The 14,609-nt window shown below is 40.0% G+C and overlaps 1 protein-coding gene across 9 annotated transcripts in view; it reads right to left on the reverse strand.

The window, feature by feature from the left end:
- The window catches only part of COL6A3 (collagen type VI alpha 3 chain), a 117,239-nt gene that overhangs the window by 39,352 nt on the left and 63,278 nt on the right, over positions 1 to 14,609 (reverse strand). For all 9 annotated transcript variants that reach the window (XM_029069575.2, XM_029069572.2, XM_029069571.2 and 6 more), the window contains 12 exons: positions 12,683 to 13,291; positions 10,955 to 11,554; positions 7,993 to 8,312; positions 7,354 to 7,432; positions 6,050 to 6,198; positions 2,890 to 2,982; positions 2,083 to 2,136; positions 1,355 to 1,426; positions 877 to 903; positions 744 to 788; positions 557 to 610; positions 258 to 320 (listed from right to left, as the gene is read on the reverse strand). In XM_029069575.2, the coding sequence (XP_028925408.1) occupies positions 258 to 320; positions 557 to 610; positions 744 to 788; positions 877 to 903; positions 1,355 to 1,426; positions 2,083 to 2,136; positions 2,890 to 2,982; positions 6,050 to 6,198; positions 7,354 to 7,432; positions 7,993 to 8,312; positions 10,955 to 11,554; positions 12,683 to 13,291 (2,165 nt within the window). The remainder of the gene's footprint in view (positions 1 to 257; positions 321 to 556; positions 611 to 743; positions 789 to 876; positions 904 to 1,354; positions 1,427 to 2,082; positions 2,137 to 2,889; positions 2,983 to 6,049; positions 6,199 to 7,353; positions 7,433 to 7,992; positions 8,313 to 10,954; positions 11,555 to 12,682; positions 13,292 to 14,609) is intronic.

Below are 14,609 nucleotides of genomic sequence, written 5' to 3' on the forward strand. Positions count from 1 at the left end.
GTGTGTTGCAGAATCTTCTTCCCTGGTGGCCATTAGTAACAGATCTTTCAATCAATCTACTTTATTTATTGAGTGCTTACTGTATATAGAGCACTGGACTAAGCCCTTGGGAGAGTACAATATAACAACTGGTAGACATGTTCTCTACCCACAACAAGCCTAGAGAGCTTACAGTCCCTTACCTGACTGGGGTGGTCAGAAGGATAGCCTGCATATTTCTTTCAATAAATCCCTGTTTAAATAGGAAGCCAACTTACCGGATCTCCTCTAATTCCAACATCTCCTCGTTCTCCCCTTTCTCCTTTTGCTCCTTTGTCACCCTAAAATATAAATACAAATGACTCCTGAAAATTGTCACCCCTTTACCTCAATGTCATCTTCTTTGATTCATAAAATATATAAAAATATTGTTAGTTTGCTAAGCAACGTTCTCTATATGTAATAAAAATCATTTCACCTCCAAATGTCTCTCTGAAGAACAATTATTTCACATTTTAATTGATTTCCTTACGTATTTAACTGTCCTTTGAGACCAGAGTGAAGATAATATACCTACCCTTCTGCCAGCACTTCCTGTTTCTCCAGAAGAGCCTGGCAATCCTTTATCCCCCTGCAAAACAAATCGAGTAATCCTTGTTAGAATTACAGTTCTTTAAAGTTATGAATGAAACTAATCAGAATTTCTAAACCAAAATATGCAACAAGTCAAAAAAAATTTAATTATCTCAGTTTAAATATCTTACATCTTCTCCATCAATTCCATCCAGGCCTATTTCTCCCAATTCACCCTGTAAAAAAATAAGATATGGTATTTAGCTGAGTACTTCAAACACATTCATTTTAAGGAAAAATGCAGGAGGATATTAAAGTGGATACCTTATCTCCTGGGAATCCACGTGAACCCTAAATTGAAGAGAAAATAATGAGTTTCCTTTCTACACCTAATTCCAAATTACTGTAGGAATATAGTGTATATATTCACATATACAGATAATTTTATTTTCATGATAAGTCAACTGAGTGAAGCATTTGATTGGTCCAGTTTTTATACCCACTTTGACCCCAGAAGAAACATATTGATTTGAAAATTCTCCATCTTACTCCTCCTATCTCCAAATTTCAAGATTGTATTGTACTTCGATTTAGTTAACTTGCCTAGCATTATAATCCTCCTTCTGGTCTCTCCCAAGTGGACAGTTTTATGTTCACCAAATCCATACCTATTGCTAAAATCCCTTAAATCATTAATTTAGTGGGAAATATTTTCCTTCTCTAGATACTAGAGATATCCTTTTTCTATAGTCTTGACATATCCCCTTACTCTGCCCCATCAACAAACAGAGAGTGACCATACCTTTGTTCCTCTATGTCCAGGACATCCTTGGAAGCCTTGAGTGCCATTCAAACCAGGAGGCCCACGCTCACCCTGTTGGAATGAAAGAGAAGTGTGTCAATTGAGTGTGGATCATTGTGGTATGTCAAAACTGTCTCCTAAAAATTTACTTTGTTTCCATTCCAGAGTACATGTTAGACATAGCTTTCCACCTCCCCCTTGAATAACTTCAGCCCTCTGACAGCCCCCACCATGGAACTCCTTGGGTTGTAACATAAACAATAAGCCCCCTTCCCCTCTGCCCTTGAAGTGTCTAAACCCAGGTACATTATGTTTATTTCTCTCTGAATTCTTCTGAGTTCAAAATTGTACCTAGAAATCCAAAATCTTGGACTCATTTTGATGTGCCATACTTAGGTAACAGTGATGTAGTCATCTAAAAATTATAGCTGAGGTTTAACAAAAGAGGGTTAAGAAGAAATGTGTTTCTCAGCAAAGGAAACCTGTTTTAAATTGAACATAATATGATATTCTTAGAATGAGGCTAGAAGGCTCACAAAAATAAATGGCTTTTAGAAAAATACTTAACCCGCACAAAAAAGAATTGCTAGCAGCCTAAGATTTTGACTTACTCTTCTCTCCACCCTGTTGTTTCCAACCACTCTTATGCCTCTTTTCTTTCACTAGGTTTCATTATTCCGCCCACAGTACAATGCCCCTCACTGAGATTAGTGATAAAGATGACTTACCGGTCCTCCTTCATCTCCAGGATAGCCTCGGTATCCACCTTCACCAGGGACACCCTAAAATAAGCCAGATCATTTGAGCATACTTGAATTATTGTTCTTTTCACAGTTCTCCCTAGTTAAATTATTTCCAGGGATGAATTTGAATTATGATATCCAAAGTTAAGATTTGATTATGGTGGGAGAAGAGCCAGTGTTTCCAATCATCAAATAAGGAGCAACATATTTCTCTTGTGAATAGGCATTATCTTGGCTCTGACGGTGTTTGGAATGTGAAATCAAAATATCACTCTCCTCCACTACCTAGAAATTGGAATTAGGGAGGAAAAGGCTCTGGCCAGTGTACTTCCCTCTACTTTCTGCTTCAATGCCTAATTTCAACTCACAAGGAAAATAGGAGATGCAAAGATATTCAACTCATCACCATGTTATATTTTGATGACAATGTTTTTACCTTACTCTTCCCCAGTTCAAATCACACTGAAAATGTAAGTCTTTTCTACCTGAAGTGATGGTCTCATTCAAGCATGCTAAAGGAAAGATCACTGGCACAGGCACAGGACTTTGAAGAGCAAGATGGAAAATCCCACTTCTATGAATTTCTAGCAGTGGAACAATAGATATAACATTCTATCATCTCATTTCTACCTCATAGGCCTGCTGTGAGGATGAATGAGTTCAAGTCTTTGAGCTCCAGGGAAGAAGAGAGCTCTGTACACCTGAAAACAGTGATTGCCTCTTCTCTCTGGTGGCTATCATTTTCCTTAATTTTTCCTTTCAAGTTTATGGACCTGGTAAAAGCAATACTACCTTCTGGCCAATATTTCCAAGAACGCCTCGGTCTCCCCTCTGACCCGAACATTTACATGGCACTCCACAGCAAGCTCTCTCTGCAATGCTGTCCTAGAAGCAATAAAATGAACAAAGGAGCAGACTTCAACAAATGAAAACTTAAAGGAGCACCCATAAATAAAAACAAATATGTTTCAGTGAAAGCATAGCACTTTCAGGGGGAATTCCACATTGTAGGTTCAAAGCAAAACTAATCTAAAGGTATTTATCCCTCATTTTTTCCCCCATTGAAAAAGAAGAACCCAAGATGGAAAAGTTCAAGTTGTAAGTTGGTTATGTCAAGGGCAGAACAGTTCTTCTCTGCCACTTGTCTGCTGTGTATCTTTGGGCAAGACACTTCACTTATCTGTGCCTCAGTTACCTCATCCTTAAAATGGATATTAAGACTGTGGGCCCCACGTGGGACAATCTGATTACCCTGTATCTACCTCAGCACTTAGAACAATGCTTGGCACATAATAAGTGCTTAACAAATACCATTATTGTAGAGAGGCAACCTGGTTTAGTGGAAAGAGAACAGGCTGGAGAGTCAGAGGTCCTGGTTCTAATCCCAGCTCTACCACTTGTCAGCTGTGTGATTTTAGGCAAGCCAATTAATTTATCTGTGCCTCAGTTACCTCATCTGTAAAATGGGGATTAAGACTGAGAGCCCCACCTGGGACAAGCTGATAACCTTGTATCTCCCCCAGGGCTTAGAACAGTGCTTGGCACATAGTAAGTGCTTAACAAATACCATTATTATTACTATTATTAAAACCTCTTCCCTCTGCTTATTTTTTTTTCCTAGTCTAAGGGTTTTCTCTCCTCTGCTTGACTAATGACACTGATTTAGCATCTGCTAGAGATTTTCACCATCTGATGACTTATGCAAAAAAAGCCCCAAAACCCACAGAGATTGTAACAATGAATTGGGCATATCATTCATTCAATAGTATTTATTGAGCGCTTACTATGTGCAGAGCACTGTACTAAGCGCTTGGGATGAACAAGTTGGCAACAGATAGAGACAGTCCCTGCCGTTTGACGAGTTTACAGTCTAATCCAAAGGCTATTTCGAGACAAAGTTATAAAAGAGGATGGTAGACTAACATGAGGAGAAACGTAAAGAAATTAGCATGTATAGCCTGGCAAAAAAAAAATAGCACACTCTCAAATCCTTTGCTCCTTGTACTCAATGCACCTTGGAATCAAGGAAGATAACTGCTGCATCTGAAAAATGTGGATAGATTTCCCAGGAAGCAATTTATCATTGTAGGATAGCAGGGAGAAACTAAAGTGATATTGGAGAGTGGGATTTCACTTAGGCAGTGGCAGAGATCAACAGTGACCTCTTGCCTACATTCTGCCTCTGGCCTGGTACCCCCTCCCTCTTCATATCTGACAGACAATTACTTCACTCCCCTTCAAAGCCTTATTCAAGGCATATATCCTCCAAGAGGCCTTCCCTGACTATAAGCCCTCTTTTCCTTTTCTTCAACTTCCTTCTACATTGTCCTGACTTGCTCCCTATATTCACCCCCGCCTTCCAGCCCCACGACACTTATGTATGTATCTATAATTTATTTGCATTGATGTCTGTCTCCTTCCTCGAGACTGTAAGTTTGTTGTGAGCAGGGAATGTGTCTGTTTATTATTGTATTGTACTTTCCCAAGCTTCTAGTACAGTGCTAGGCACACAGTAAGTGTTCATTCCAACTAAGGTACAGTGCTTTGCACATAGTAAGCGCTCAATAAATACTACTGAATGAATGAATCATAAATACGATTGAAATCCGACTGAATGAATGAAAGGCTGTTGGAGGGGCAGGAGCAAAAGGGAACCTAGGGGAGGAAGGAGGTGAAGGAGATGGGAAGGAGAAAGCTGGAAGGGAAAGACAAGAAAGCCAGGGAGAGACAGCCGAAAGAGCAAAGATGTATGGAGAGAAAAGGAGGGAGATTAGATTAGGATTAGATTAATTAGATTAGATTAAGAGATTAGAGATGAAAGAGAGGGAAAAATAGAAAAAGAGTTGGAAACAACAGGAGGAACAGATATCAGATTATGGAAAAGAAAAGAATGGAAAAAAAGAACCTTAAAAGATAACCAGAAGAAGGGGTGCCAAGGAGACACAAGGTGGGGTGGAAGGGAGACAAAAAGAGACAGAGAAAAATAAACTGCATGATTGTTTCATAGAACTTGGAAATATTTTGCAACACTTATAGCTACTCCCAAGGATCTCTGGCTTTTAAAGGAGTTACAGTAGAATAAATAGAACAGAATTGATTACTTATTTTAAAATGAATGTGTCTTCACTGATAAAGGAATGAGACTGAGGATCCCATTAACATTTCCACTGTAATGTCCCCTCCCAGTCAGAAGCTGCCTAGCCACACAGGAAAGTTTGTAAACTCATTGTGGGCAGGGAATGTGTCTCGTATATTTTTATATTACACTCTTCCAAGTGCTCAGTAAGTGCCCTGCACACAGTAAGTGGTCAATACATATGATTGACTGACTGACTTACTCTAGTGGCAGCTGAGTGTAAAGGGATTTGGCTTGATACTCCTGGCCTCCAGGCCTTTCCCTCACCTTCCAAGCAAGTTCCTCCACATTTCCTGGCTTCCAGTCCAAAGGGAAGAAAAAAGTCAGGGGGGAACATTGATTCTAGTAAGTCCTTCATTTGATTTTGCACATAGTGCTCAGTAAATACTACTGATTGATTGACTGATTAAATGCAAAGAGATAGAACTGATGCTATAATCAACAGAAGTATTAACAAAGCTTTATCACTAATAAAAAAATGGGGACAAAAATCATTGATTGAATCTTTTTGACAATGTTCTAAAATATTAGAGACTTGAGAAGCAGTGTGGCCTAGTGAGAAGCAGTTCGGCCTAGTGGAAAAACCACAGTCTGGGAGTCAGGGATCTGGGTTCTAATTCTGATACAACCTGTTGTGTGACCTGGGGCAAGTCGCTTAACTTCTCTGTGCTTTAGTTACCTCAGTGAGGATTAAGACTGTGAGCCCTATGTGGGACAGGGACTGTGTCCATCCTAATTAACTTGCATCTACCCCAGTGCTTAGTACAGCGCCTGAAACATAATAAGCCCTTAACAAATACGATTTAAAAAACTTACAAGTTGCTCAGCCAATTCATAATCTAAATCCACCAGACTCAGTTTGAGAGGCCTGTTGTATGTGAAACCACGTCCAAACTCCAGCTCCATCACATTATCAAAATTTGTGTCCCGATGTTCAAGGTTAACGAAGATCAGCGCATTTACACCTGGTGAGAAAATTTTCAAGCAGATCTGTGAGCATTGACACATAAGTGAGAGAGACAGAGAGAGACAGAATTTTATGTATTGCTAATTCCTGATACCCTGACAACCATGAGAATGGACTCTCTGGGCAGGAACTATGGATGAGTCCCAGTCCTGTGATTTCAGGATCAAGAATCTACACAGACAAATTGGTTCTAGTATTAGAGGCTTGAACAGTCTCTCATTCCTCAATTTCTGACTAGGGAATCAGCATGGCCTAGTGGAAGGAGCATGGGCTTGGGTGTCTGAGGACCTGGCTTCTAATCCTGGCTTCACCATTAACCTGCTGTGTGATACTCTCCCAAGCACTTAGTACAATCCTCTGCACACAGTAAGTACTCAATAAATGTAATTGAATGAATGAGTGAATCTCAGGCAAGTCACTTATTTGTCCTTCAGTTCCCTCATCCGCAAAATGGAAATTAATACCTGTTCTCCCTCCTACTTGGACTTTGAGCACCTAGTGGGACATGATTATCTTGTATTTACCCCAGCACTTAGTACAGTGTTTGGCACACAGCAAAAGCTTAACAAATATTATTATTATTATTAGCAATCGTGTTCCTGCAGGGGTCCAGAATAAAATTGGTGATTTGGCAGGCAAGAGAACAACACTTTACAAAGTGTATGTGTGGTCTTCACCTGCACCTACCAGCTCTGGGCAAAACTGGAACTGAAACCCAAATCTCCTTATTCCCATAACACTTTCCACTTTCCTTATTCTTTCCACTGGAGCAAGAGCAAGATTCTGTACATGTGCAGTGAGGAAATTGATTTTAAAGGATCAATGGCATTCTAATAATTGTAGAAGTCTAATCTATAAACTGGAATTCTAGGACTCTGTATATAAAAAAGAATCCTACTTTATAAACAGTTCAGATTGGTTGCCAGTTTAGCTTATTACTCTGGTAAGTGCTCATGATCAATGAAAATGAAGATTCATAACAGATCCATCCTTGCTGCATACAAATGCTACAGAGCTGTCAAAAACGTGGAGCTCACTCCTTGCCCATAATTAATAGACCCACCAAAAAAGAGGTGAGGTCAGTAGGAGAGTCTGAAAAATCCTTTGTCCATTGAATTACACACTTCTATAATTAGAATGTCTATTCCCCTACCTGATTGTTGCAGTGCAGCAGATGCAGCTTCTAATCTAGCAAAGTTTTCATCAGTGCCATCAGTGAAATGGATAACCACCTTAGAAGAAAATAATCAATTAGGCCTCACAAAAATCATAAACTAGGTCTGAAGCGTCATTGCATATTCAAAAACAAAGGCTGTAACTAGCCATTTGATTCGGGCTTTTGGAGATCAAAATACACTTAAAATGAAAATATGGAAAAATATTGTGTTTAAGTAACCCAAATTATTCCCATACACTGAGGTGGAATTATTGGACTTGTTCATTACCTAACTACCAATCATGTCTGCTGAAATGAACAAAGATTTCTTCCAAATAAAGGCTATGTCCAAAGATCACTAGGTACAGAGCAGATACATATTAAGTTAATGAAATATGTTTATTTGTTAAAAATAAATACAAGGAGCCAGAAAATCTAAAATTGGGCATTGCCTTCTTTATGGACCTTTATGAAGCAAGCTGAGAAAAACTCTATTTTTCAGGTATAGTTGATTAATGAATTAATCAAATAGGAAAAGTTTTTTTATAAGAATTACATATGTGAAATTTTGGAATTCTAATAACTGCCCTCCACATGCACTCCTCATATCTCAAATGACATAGAACTGCTGCTTACCTTTACACTATCTGCTGGAGATTTCCTGAATTTATCTTGATAGGCTTTTAGAGTATCAGCTGTCAGAATGTATGGACGCTGACCAAGCAGGAGCTGAAATTTCTCAAATAGCTCAGGCTGGTACTCTGAAAAGTCAAAAGCTTCGACAGGTCCAGAGGCGCTGTTTGCCATGATAGATACTCTGACTGTGGGCTCCTGGTTGGAAGTGCAACTGATTTTCTGCATTTGAGTGATTCTATCTAGAATGTTCTTCACTCTGGATTCCAGTACTCCCTGTCCAGCTGAACCATCGAATCCCAGTATAACATCCAGATTGCAAGCTGGAAAGGAGAAAAGACAGAGCATCGCACATGCATAGTGAAATAGGCTAAAGAAAGAGAACTGTTTTTCAGCTTCTGTAGCCTACTCTGAACACTTATTTGTCATTTAAAAAGAAATCAGAGTTAAAAAGAAATCAAAATATAAAGATACTCTCTACTTACATGCTGTGAAGACTTAGAAAATAATGAATATTGCATCTTCACAAATCCTCCTCAAGAAAAAAATGACCATTGGGCAGTACAATTTAGACATGAATGCGAATATGGCATTACTCATATTTAAAAATGAGGCTACAATTTTCTAACACATTTGCTTGGTAGCTTGATATCAAGACTGGTTGTAATTTTAGCATCCAATTAACTCTTGTCTGCTCAGTTAAATTAACCATGACAGTTTTTGTACAACTCGCACTAGCTTGGAGCATGACTTTCCCCAGTCTTCTTTCTCACTGCATTTCTTTCGGTCCTCAACTTGGATAATCTCAGAATTCTATTTCCTAGAAAAGGACTAGGCCCCTGTTCATCCTGTGTCACCATACTCTGTATTAAATATTATGATACTTTGTACCAGTGTTCTCCTCCATTCATGTAGATAATCAGGAGGTGAATGTAAATATTTGCGTTCAAAGCTAGACTTGTAATTCATTTTTAATAGTAGGTGGAGGCTGGTTTAGATTTCCCCTTTTAAAATCATTTAAGGGCAGAAGAATTGGAAAGGATTAAATTTTGAAAGGGGACCCAAATCATTTCCATGTCATAATAGCTCTTATAATAAATTTGAAAGCTATGATTTCTTTGGGTATTTTGGATTTGACTATCAACTGACATAATGTTTTCAAAGAAAATTTGCTAATGGCTTAATTGACTGGGTCAAAGATGGACAAAATAGGTATCAACTTTGTGGTCCCAGGGAGACATTTTAATCAACAGGAAAGATTTGATCTTTCACTGTCATATGGACTCATGTGTTTTCATATGGCTTAATACTTTTTGTTGGATGTGGCCAACTGGCTCTTTTTTTACCTCCCTGCTCTCTTTTCCTCTACATCCCAGCTAATGCTCTTCACTCCAAAGCAAACCTCCCTGCTCTTCCCTTTCACCCATTTGATCATGCTCTTCTCTGGGCCTTAGATGGTGAGCCATCTGAGGGATAGGGACTAGGTCTAATTCTTTCATGTGTGTTTTCCTCCAGCACTAAATATAGTGCTCTGCACTATACTATTACCTCTACTACTACTATCACCACTAGTACTAGAATACCAACTCCATTTAGTTTCACCAACTATCTTTCCAACTATAACCCACCCCATACATTTTGATTGAGAAGCAGCATGGTTCAGTGGAAAGAGCCCGGGCTTGAGAGTCAGAGGTAATGGGTTCGAATGTCTGCTCTGCCACTTGTCAGCTGTGTGACTGTGGGCAAGTCACTTCACTTCTCTGTCCCTCAATAACCTCATCTGTAAAATGGGGATTAACTGTGAGCCTCATGTGGGACAACCTGATTACCCTGTATCTACCCCAGCACTTAGAACAGTGCTCTGCACATAGTAAGCACTTAACAAATACCAACATTATTATTATTATTATTATTTTGCTCCTCTAATGCTAACCTAAGCCCTCTACCTCCATCTTGGCTATTTCACTTCTGACCCCTCCCCCACATCCTGCCCCTGACCTAGAATTCCCTACCCCTTCGTATCTGACAGATGCTAAGTCTCCCCAACTTCACAGCATTATTAAAATCATATCTCCTCCAAGAAACCTTCCCTGATTAAGCCTTCATTTCCTCTTCTCCCACTCCCTTCTCTGTCACCCTCGCACTTGGATTTGTACCCTTTATTCACCCTCTCAGCCCAGAGAATTTACATACAAAACTGTAATGTATTTATTTATGTTAATTCCTGTCTCCCCCATCTAGCCTGTAAACTCCTTGTGGACAGAGAATGTGTCTACTGACTCTGTTAGATTGCACTCTCCCAAGTGTTTTGTGCAGTGCTCTGCACACAGAAAGTTCTCTATCAATATGATTGTTTGATTGACTGACATCTCTCTCAACTCCTTCAAAAGTCTTTTAAAAATCTGCTTCCCCCATATTCCCTGTCATAACATCCCCTCAGTCATCTTAGCACTTCTGGTGACATTTTGCATCGGGAACCACAAGTCTCACTCCTCAGATCCCAGATCTGCTACTTGTCTGCTGTGTGAACTTGGGCAAGTCATTTAATTTCTCTGTGCCTCCATTCCCTCATCTGTAAAATGGGGATTCAGACTGTGAGCCCCATGTGGAATTGGGACTGCACCCAACCCAATTATCTTGTATTTTCCCCAGAGCTTAGAACAGTGCCTGGCACACAGGAAGCATTTAACAATTACCATTAATATTATTAGTATCATTATTATTATTATTATTATTTCAAGGACTCCTATGGACTCCACAACTGTCTGGTGAAATTCCCTCGCAGATGAAGAGATTTGAGCTCTTCATTGGCCCCTAAGAGAGAGCCCAAATTGAAAACTGTCTTCAGAGCAGATAGAGGAGACATTTCTGGGAAGTCCTGTGCTCTCCCCTTAGCCTAGGGTAGCTTGATAATGAAAAAATGCCTTTTTGCATGACTGTGCTAAAAACATGCGAATGTAATTACCTCTTGAAACATCAGGCACACCCGGGCAAAGTGCTTCATTCATCGCATCATGCAAAGTTTCCAAAACTTGCTCGCTCAGCTCTGACAGCTCTTGGACCGTCGAGACCCGGAAAGCCGTGGCGCTGTTGGAGGCAATCCCTGACACTTCTGTGCTGTCAATGTCCTTCACACCCACAGCAAACACTTTGACCCGTTTCCCTGACAATGCCATAGACGCTTCTTGGGCATCTTCTATCGATTTCCCTCCGGTGATGATGAAAGCTATCTGAGGAACCCTCTGGTCCAGCCGGCTACCAGCATCAGGAACAAAATGGTGCCGTGTGAGGTGTTCAATGGCTACCTTAGTGTTTGCATGTCTTCCACCTTTATAGACAACTTTACTGATGGCATCCATTATCTGTTCTTTGTTGGTAAAGTCCTTCAGGAAGAATTCATCTGTCGGGTCCGAGTTGTATTGGACTAGGCCTACCTGAATGGAATCTCCATCTTCATACACGGTGTCCACTATTCCAGAAACGAAATTAAGAACTTCCTGGAAGTGATCTCTTTTGAAATTGATAGAGCCATCTAGCAGAAACACGATGTCAGCTTTCTTTTTATCTGAAATTATTTAAAGCGATATCAGTGATTATTCTTTGCAAATCATCAACCCTCAACAAATGCTGATTTAGTTTGCCAGGCAAACAATGATACCCCTCCCCTTAGCTTCTCTATTTGATTGTAAAATAGCTAGATTGCTGGCGTGGAATGGTTGTGACAGTTTTTTACTCAAGACTGGTTTGCCTGGAGTAGTAATACATCTGAGGACTGTACAATATATAATCAAGACATTGGTTTGCTGTGGAAATGGTTCAGGTTGTTCAATTTTATGCTCTTTCCCTTTCTGATTCATTTAGTTTCATAACCTTCCTATTTGTATCTTTGTAATGCCCTGTTTCTCCCTAGGGTGTAGCACAGTTAAACTAAATTGTAAGCACTTAATGGATGTCATTGACTACATTGCTCTTTATCAATATGAAACGGACTCCATGTTCTCCCTATCCACGCCTTTAATGGTTGTGTAAATGTTAATAGTTTTCCATGTCATATTTTGTCTTTCCAAACTAAAGAATATGATTTTTTTCAGTCTATGATCAAAGGAATTTGCTCCTGAAGACTTCGGTTGTCTTTCTCTACATCTTTCTGATTCTGTAATCAGTAGTATTTATTGAGCGCTTACTAAGTGCAGAGTACTGTTTCAAGCCCTGGGGAGAGTACGATACAAGAGTATTAGCAGACACATTCCCTGCCCACAGTGAGCTTTACAGTCTAGAGGATTCATTTGGCCTTCCTCTGGTGTAGGGATGGAACCTACTCATAGTTTTCCCTGAGGTTTTATATTATGGCAAAAATTTCTTTTCTGTTTTGTCTTTGTCCTTTCTGACAATGCCCAGCATTTTGTTCTCCATAGTAGATTGGAGTGATGATTTGAAGGAACTGAATTTCAGAGGAGTCTAAAGTTGTAATCCCCCTCTAGATTGTAAACTCTTTGTGGACAGGGAATGTGTCAGTTTATTGTTACAGCGTACTCTCCCAAGCGTTTAATAGAGTGCTCTGCACACAGTAAGCACTCAATACAATTGAATGAAGAGAAGAAATATAAAGTACGTAGTATGTAGTATTCTAAACCATCTTGAACACTGTTGGAATTTTTCACATCTCAATATTCCTAGCACATTAAATATTTACCAGGTAGAGGAGTTGGATGAGGAGGGTGAGGTGGAGGCGTTGCTTGTGATGGTCCAAATGAATTTATAATTCTTGACTCCAACAGGGAAAGATCCCTGAAGTCTCTCACAGTGAACACATATTTTTGATCATTGGTGATTGCCTGCAGTTCAGACCTATTTGCATTCCTGGATCCAACCCCTATTCTGACAATGCCAGCTGATCCTAAAACTCTGGAAGGCCTAGTCACATCATCCTGAGACTTTCCTCCTAGGACCAACACCAAATGTTGCGGAACCCCATCTTCGATTCTGCTTCCAGCAGATTTAACAAAGAGATTCTTGGCCACAAAGTCCAGGGCTTTGCTCGTGTACAGGGGAGATCCCCCTTTGAACCTCAGACGGCGGAGGGCATCGAGAACTGCCGATTGGGTTTTATGGCTTTTCAGATAAAACTCTGGGAATACATCATTGCTGAACTGAACCACCCCTATCCTCACTCGACTGGGCCCGATGTTTAACTTTCGAACAATACTGCTGATGAAATCGCGAATGTGAGCCAAGCCGTCTGGCTTGACGCTATCAGAACTGTCAATGAGGAAGACGATGTCAGCGGCATCACTCTCCACAACTGGAAAATAAGAGAGAGAAGAAAGAAAAAGAAATTTTTATTTTATAATGGACTTCCATCTGAGCTTCCAGATTACTTTGCTGTGGGACAAGCATTGTTAGCTTGTGAGTTTTAGCAGAACCCTTAGAGAATTTTCTTTCAAAATGAAGAATATTTGCCACTACTCCACCCCATGAACTATTTCTAATTATTTCTTTTGATATTTACCTCTTTCTAGATTTGTTCCCTTTTTATATGGGCAGATCAGGAGGCTTATGTTAATTACTTTTAGCACAAATTCAAGCCTCTTCAAAGCAATCTGAAAAAAACATATTTTCAAACCACTTTTTGGCCACTCTCAACTTTGTTAATTTTGTAGATTTATACAGTGTCTTTCTCACCATCTTCACTCTTCCAAGGGAAAGATGAAGGGATTCTTTTTCTATGTCCTATACCTCTATCTTAGATGTTCTTCTGGCAGATGGTACACACACATTCCAAAATCTGGTGTTTCAGTTTCTTCAGATTTTATCAGTGGATCACATAAACTCTTCACTAGACTGTAAATTCCTTGAAGCCAGGGATTGTGACTACCAGGTTTATTGTATTATACTCTCCCAAGCACTTAGGAGGTAGCATGGTCTAGTGAAAAAAACCCAAGCCTGGAAGTCAGAGGACCTGGATTCTAATCCTGGCTCTGCCATTTACTGGCTGTGTGACCTTAGGAAAATCACTTAACTTCTCTGTGCCTCCATTTCCTCCTCTGGAAAATGGGGACCTGTTCCCCATTTAGACTATGACCTAGGTGGGATAAGGACAGAGTATACTGTATCTACCCCAGTGCTTAGTACAGTGCTTGGTACATAGTAAGTGACTAAAAATAGCAAAATTATTATTATTTAGTAGAGTGCGCTGCATATACTAAGTGCTTAATAAATGCCATTGATCTTTATCATGCTCTTCAGAAAGGAATGTCATCCAGGCATCCATAGAAGCTGAGTTGTGTGGTGGAGAGCACAGGCCTGGGAGTCAGAAAAACCTGGGTTCTAGTCCTGGCTCCTCCACATGTCTGCTCTGGGACTTTGGGCAAGTCACTTCATTTCTCTGTGCTTCAGTTACTTCATCTGTAAAATGGGGATTAAGACTGTCAAACCCATGGGAAACATGGACTCTGTCTAACCTGAGAAGCAGCATGGCTTAGTGGAAAGAGCATGGGCTTGGGAGTCAGAGGATGTGGGTTCTAATCCTGCCTCCACCACTTGTCTGCTGTGTGATCTTGGGCAAGCCACTTAACTTCTCTGGGCCTCAGTTACCTCATCTGTAAAAGGGGGATTAAAAC

This window comes from Ornithorhynchus anatinus, chromosome 7 (assembly GCF_004115215.2).
Source record: "Ornithorhynchus anatinus isolate Pmale09 chromosome 7, mOrnAna1.pri.v4, whole genome shotgun sequence".
Taxonomy (NCBI): Eukaryota; Metazoa; Chordata; class Mammalia; order Monotremata; family Ornithorhynchidae; genus Ornithorhynchus; species Ornithorhynchus anatinus.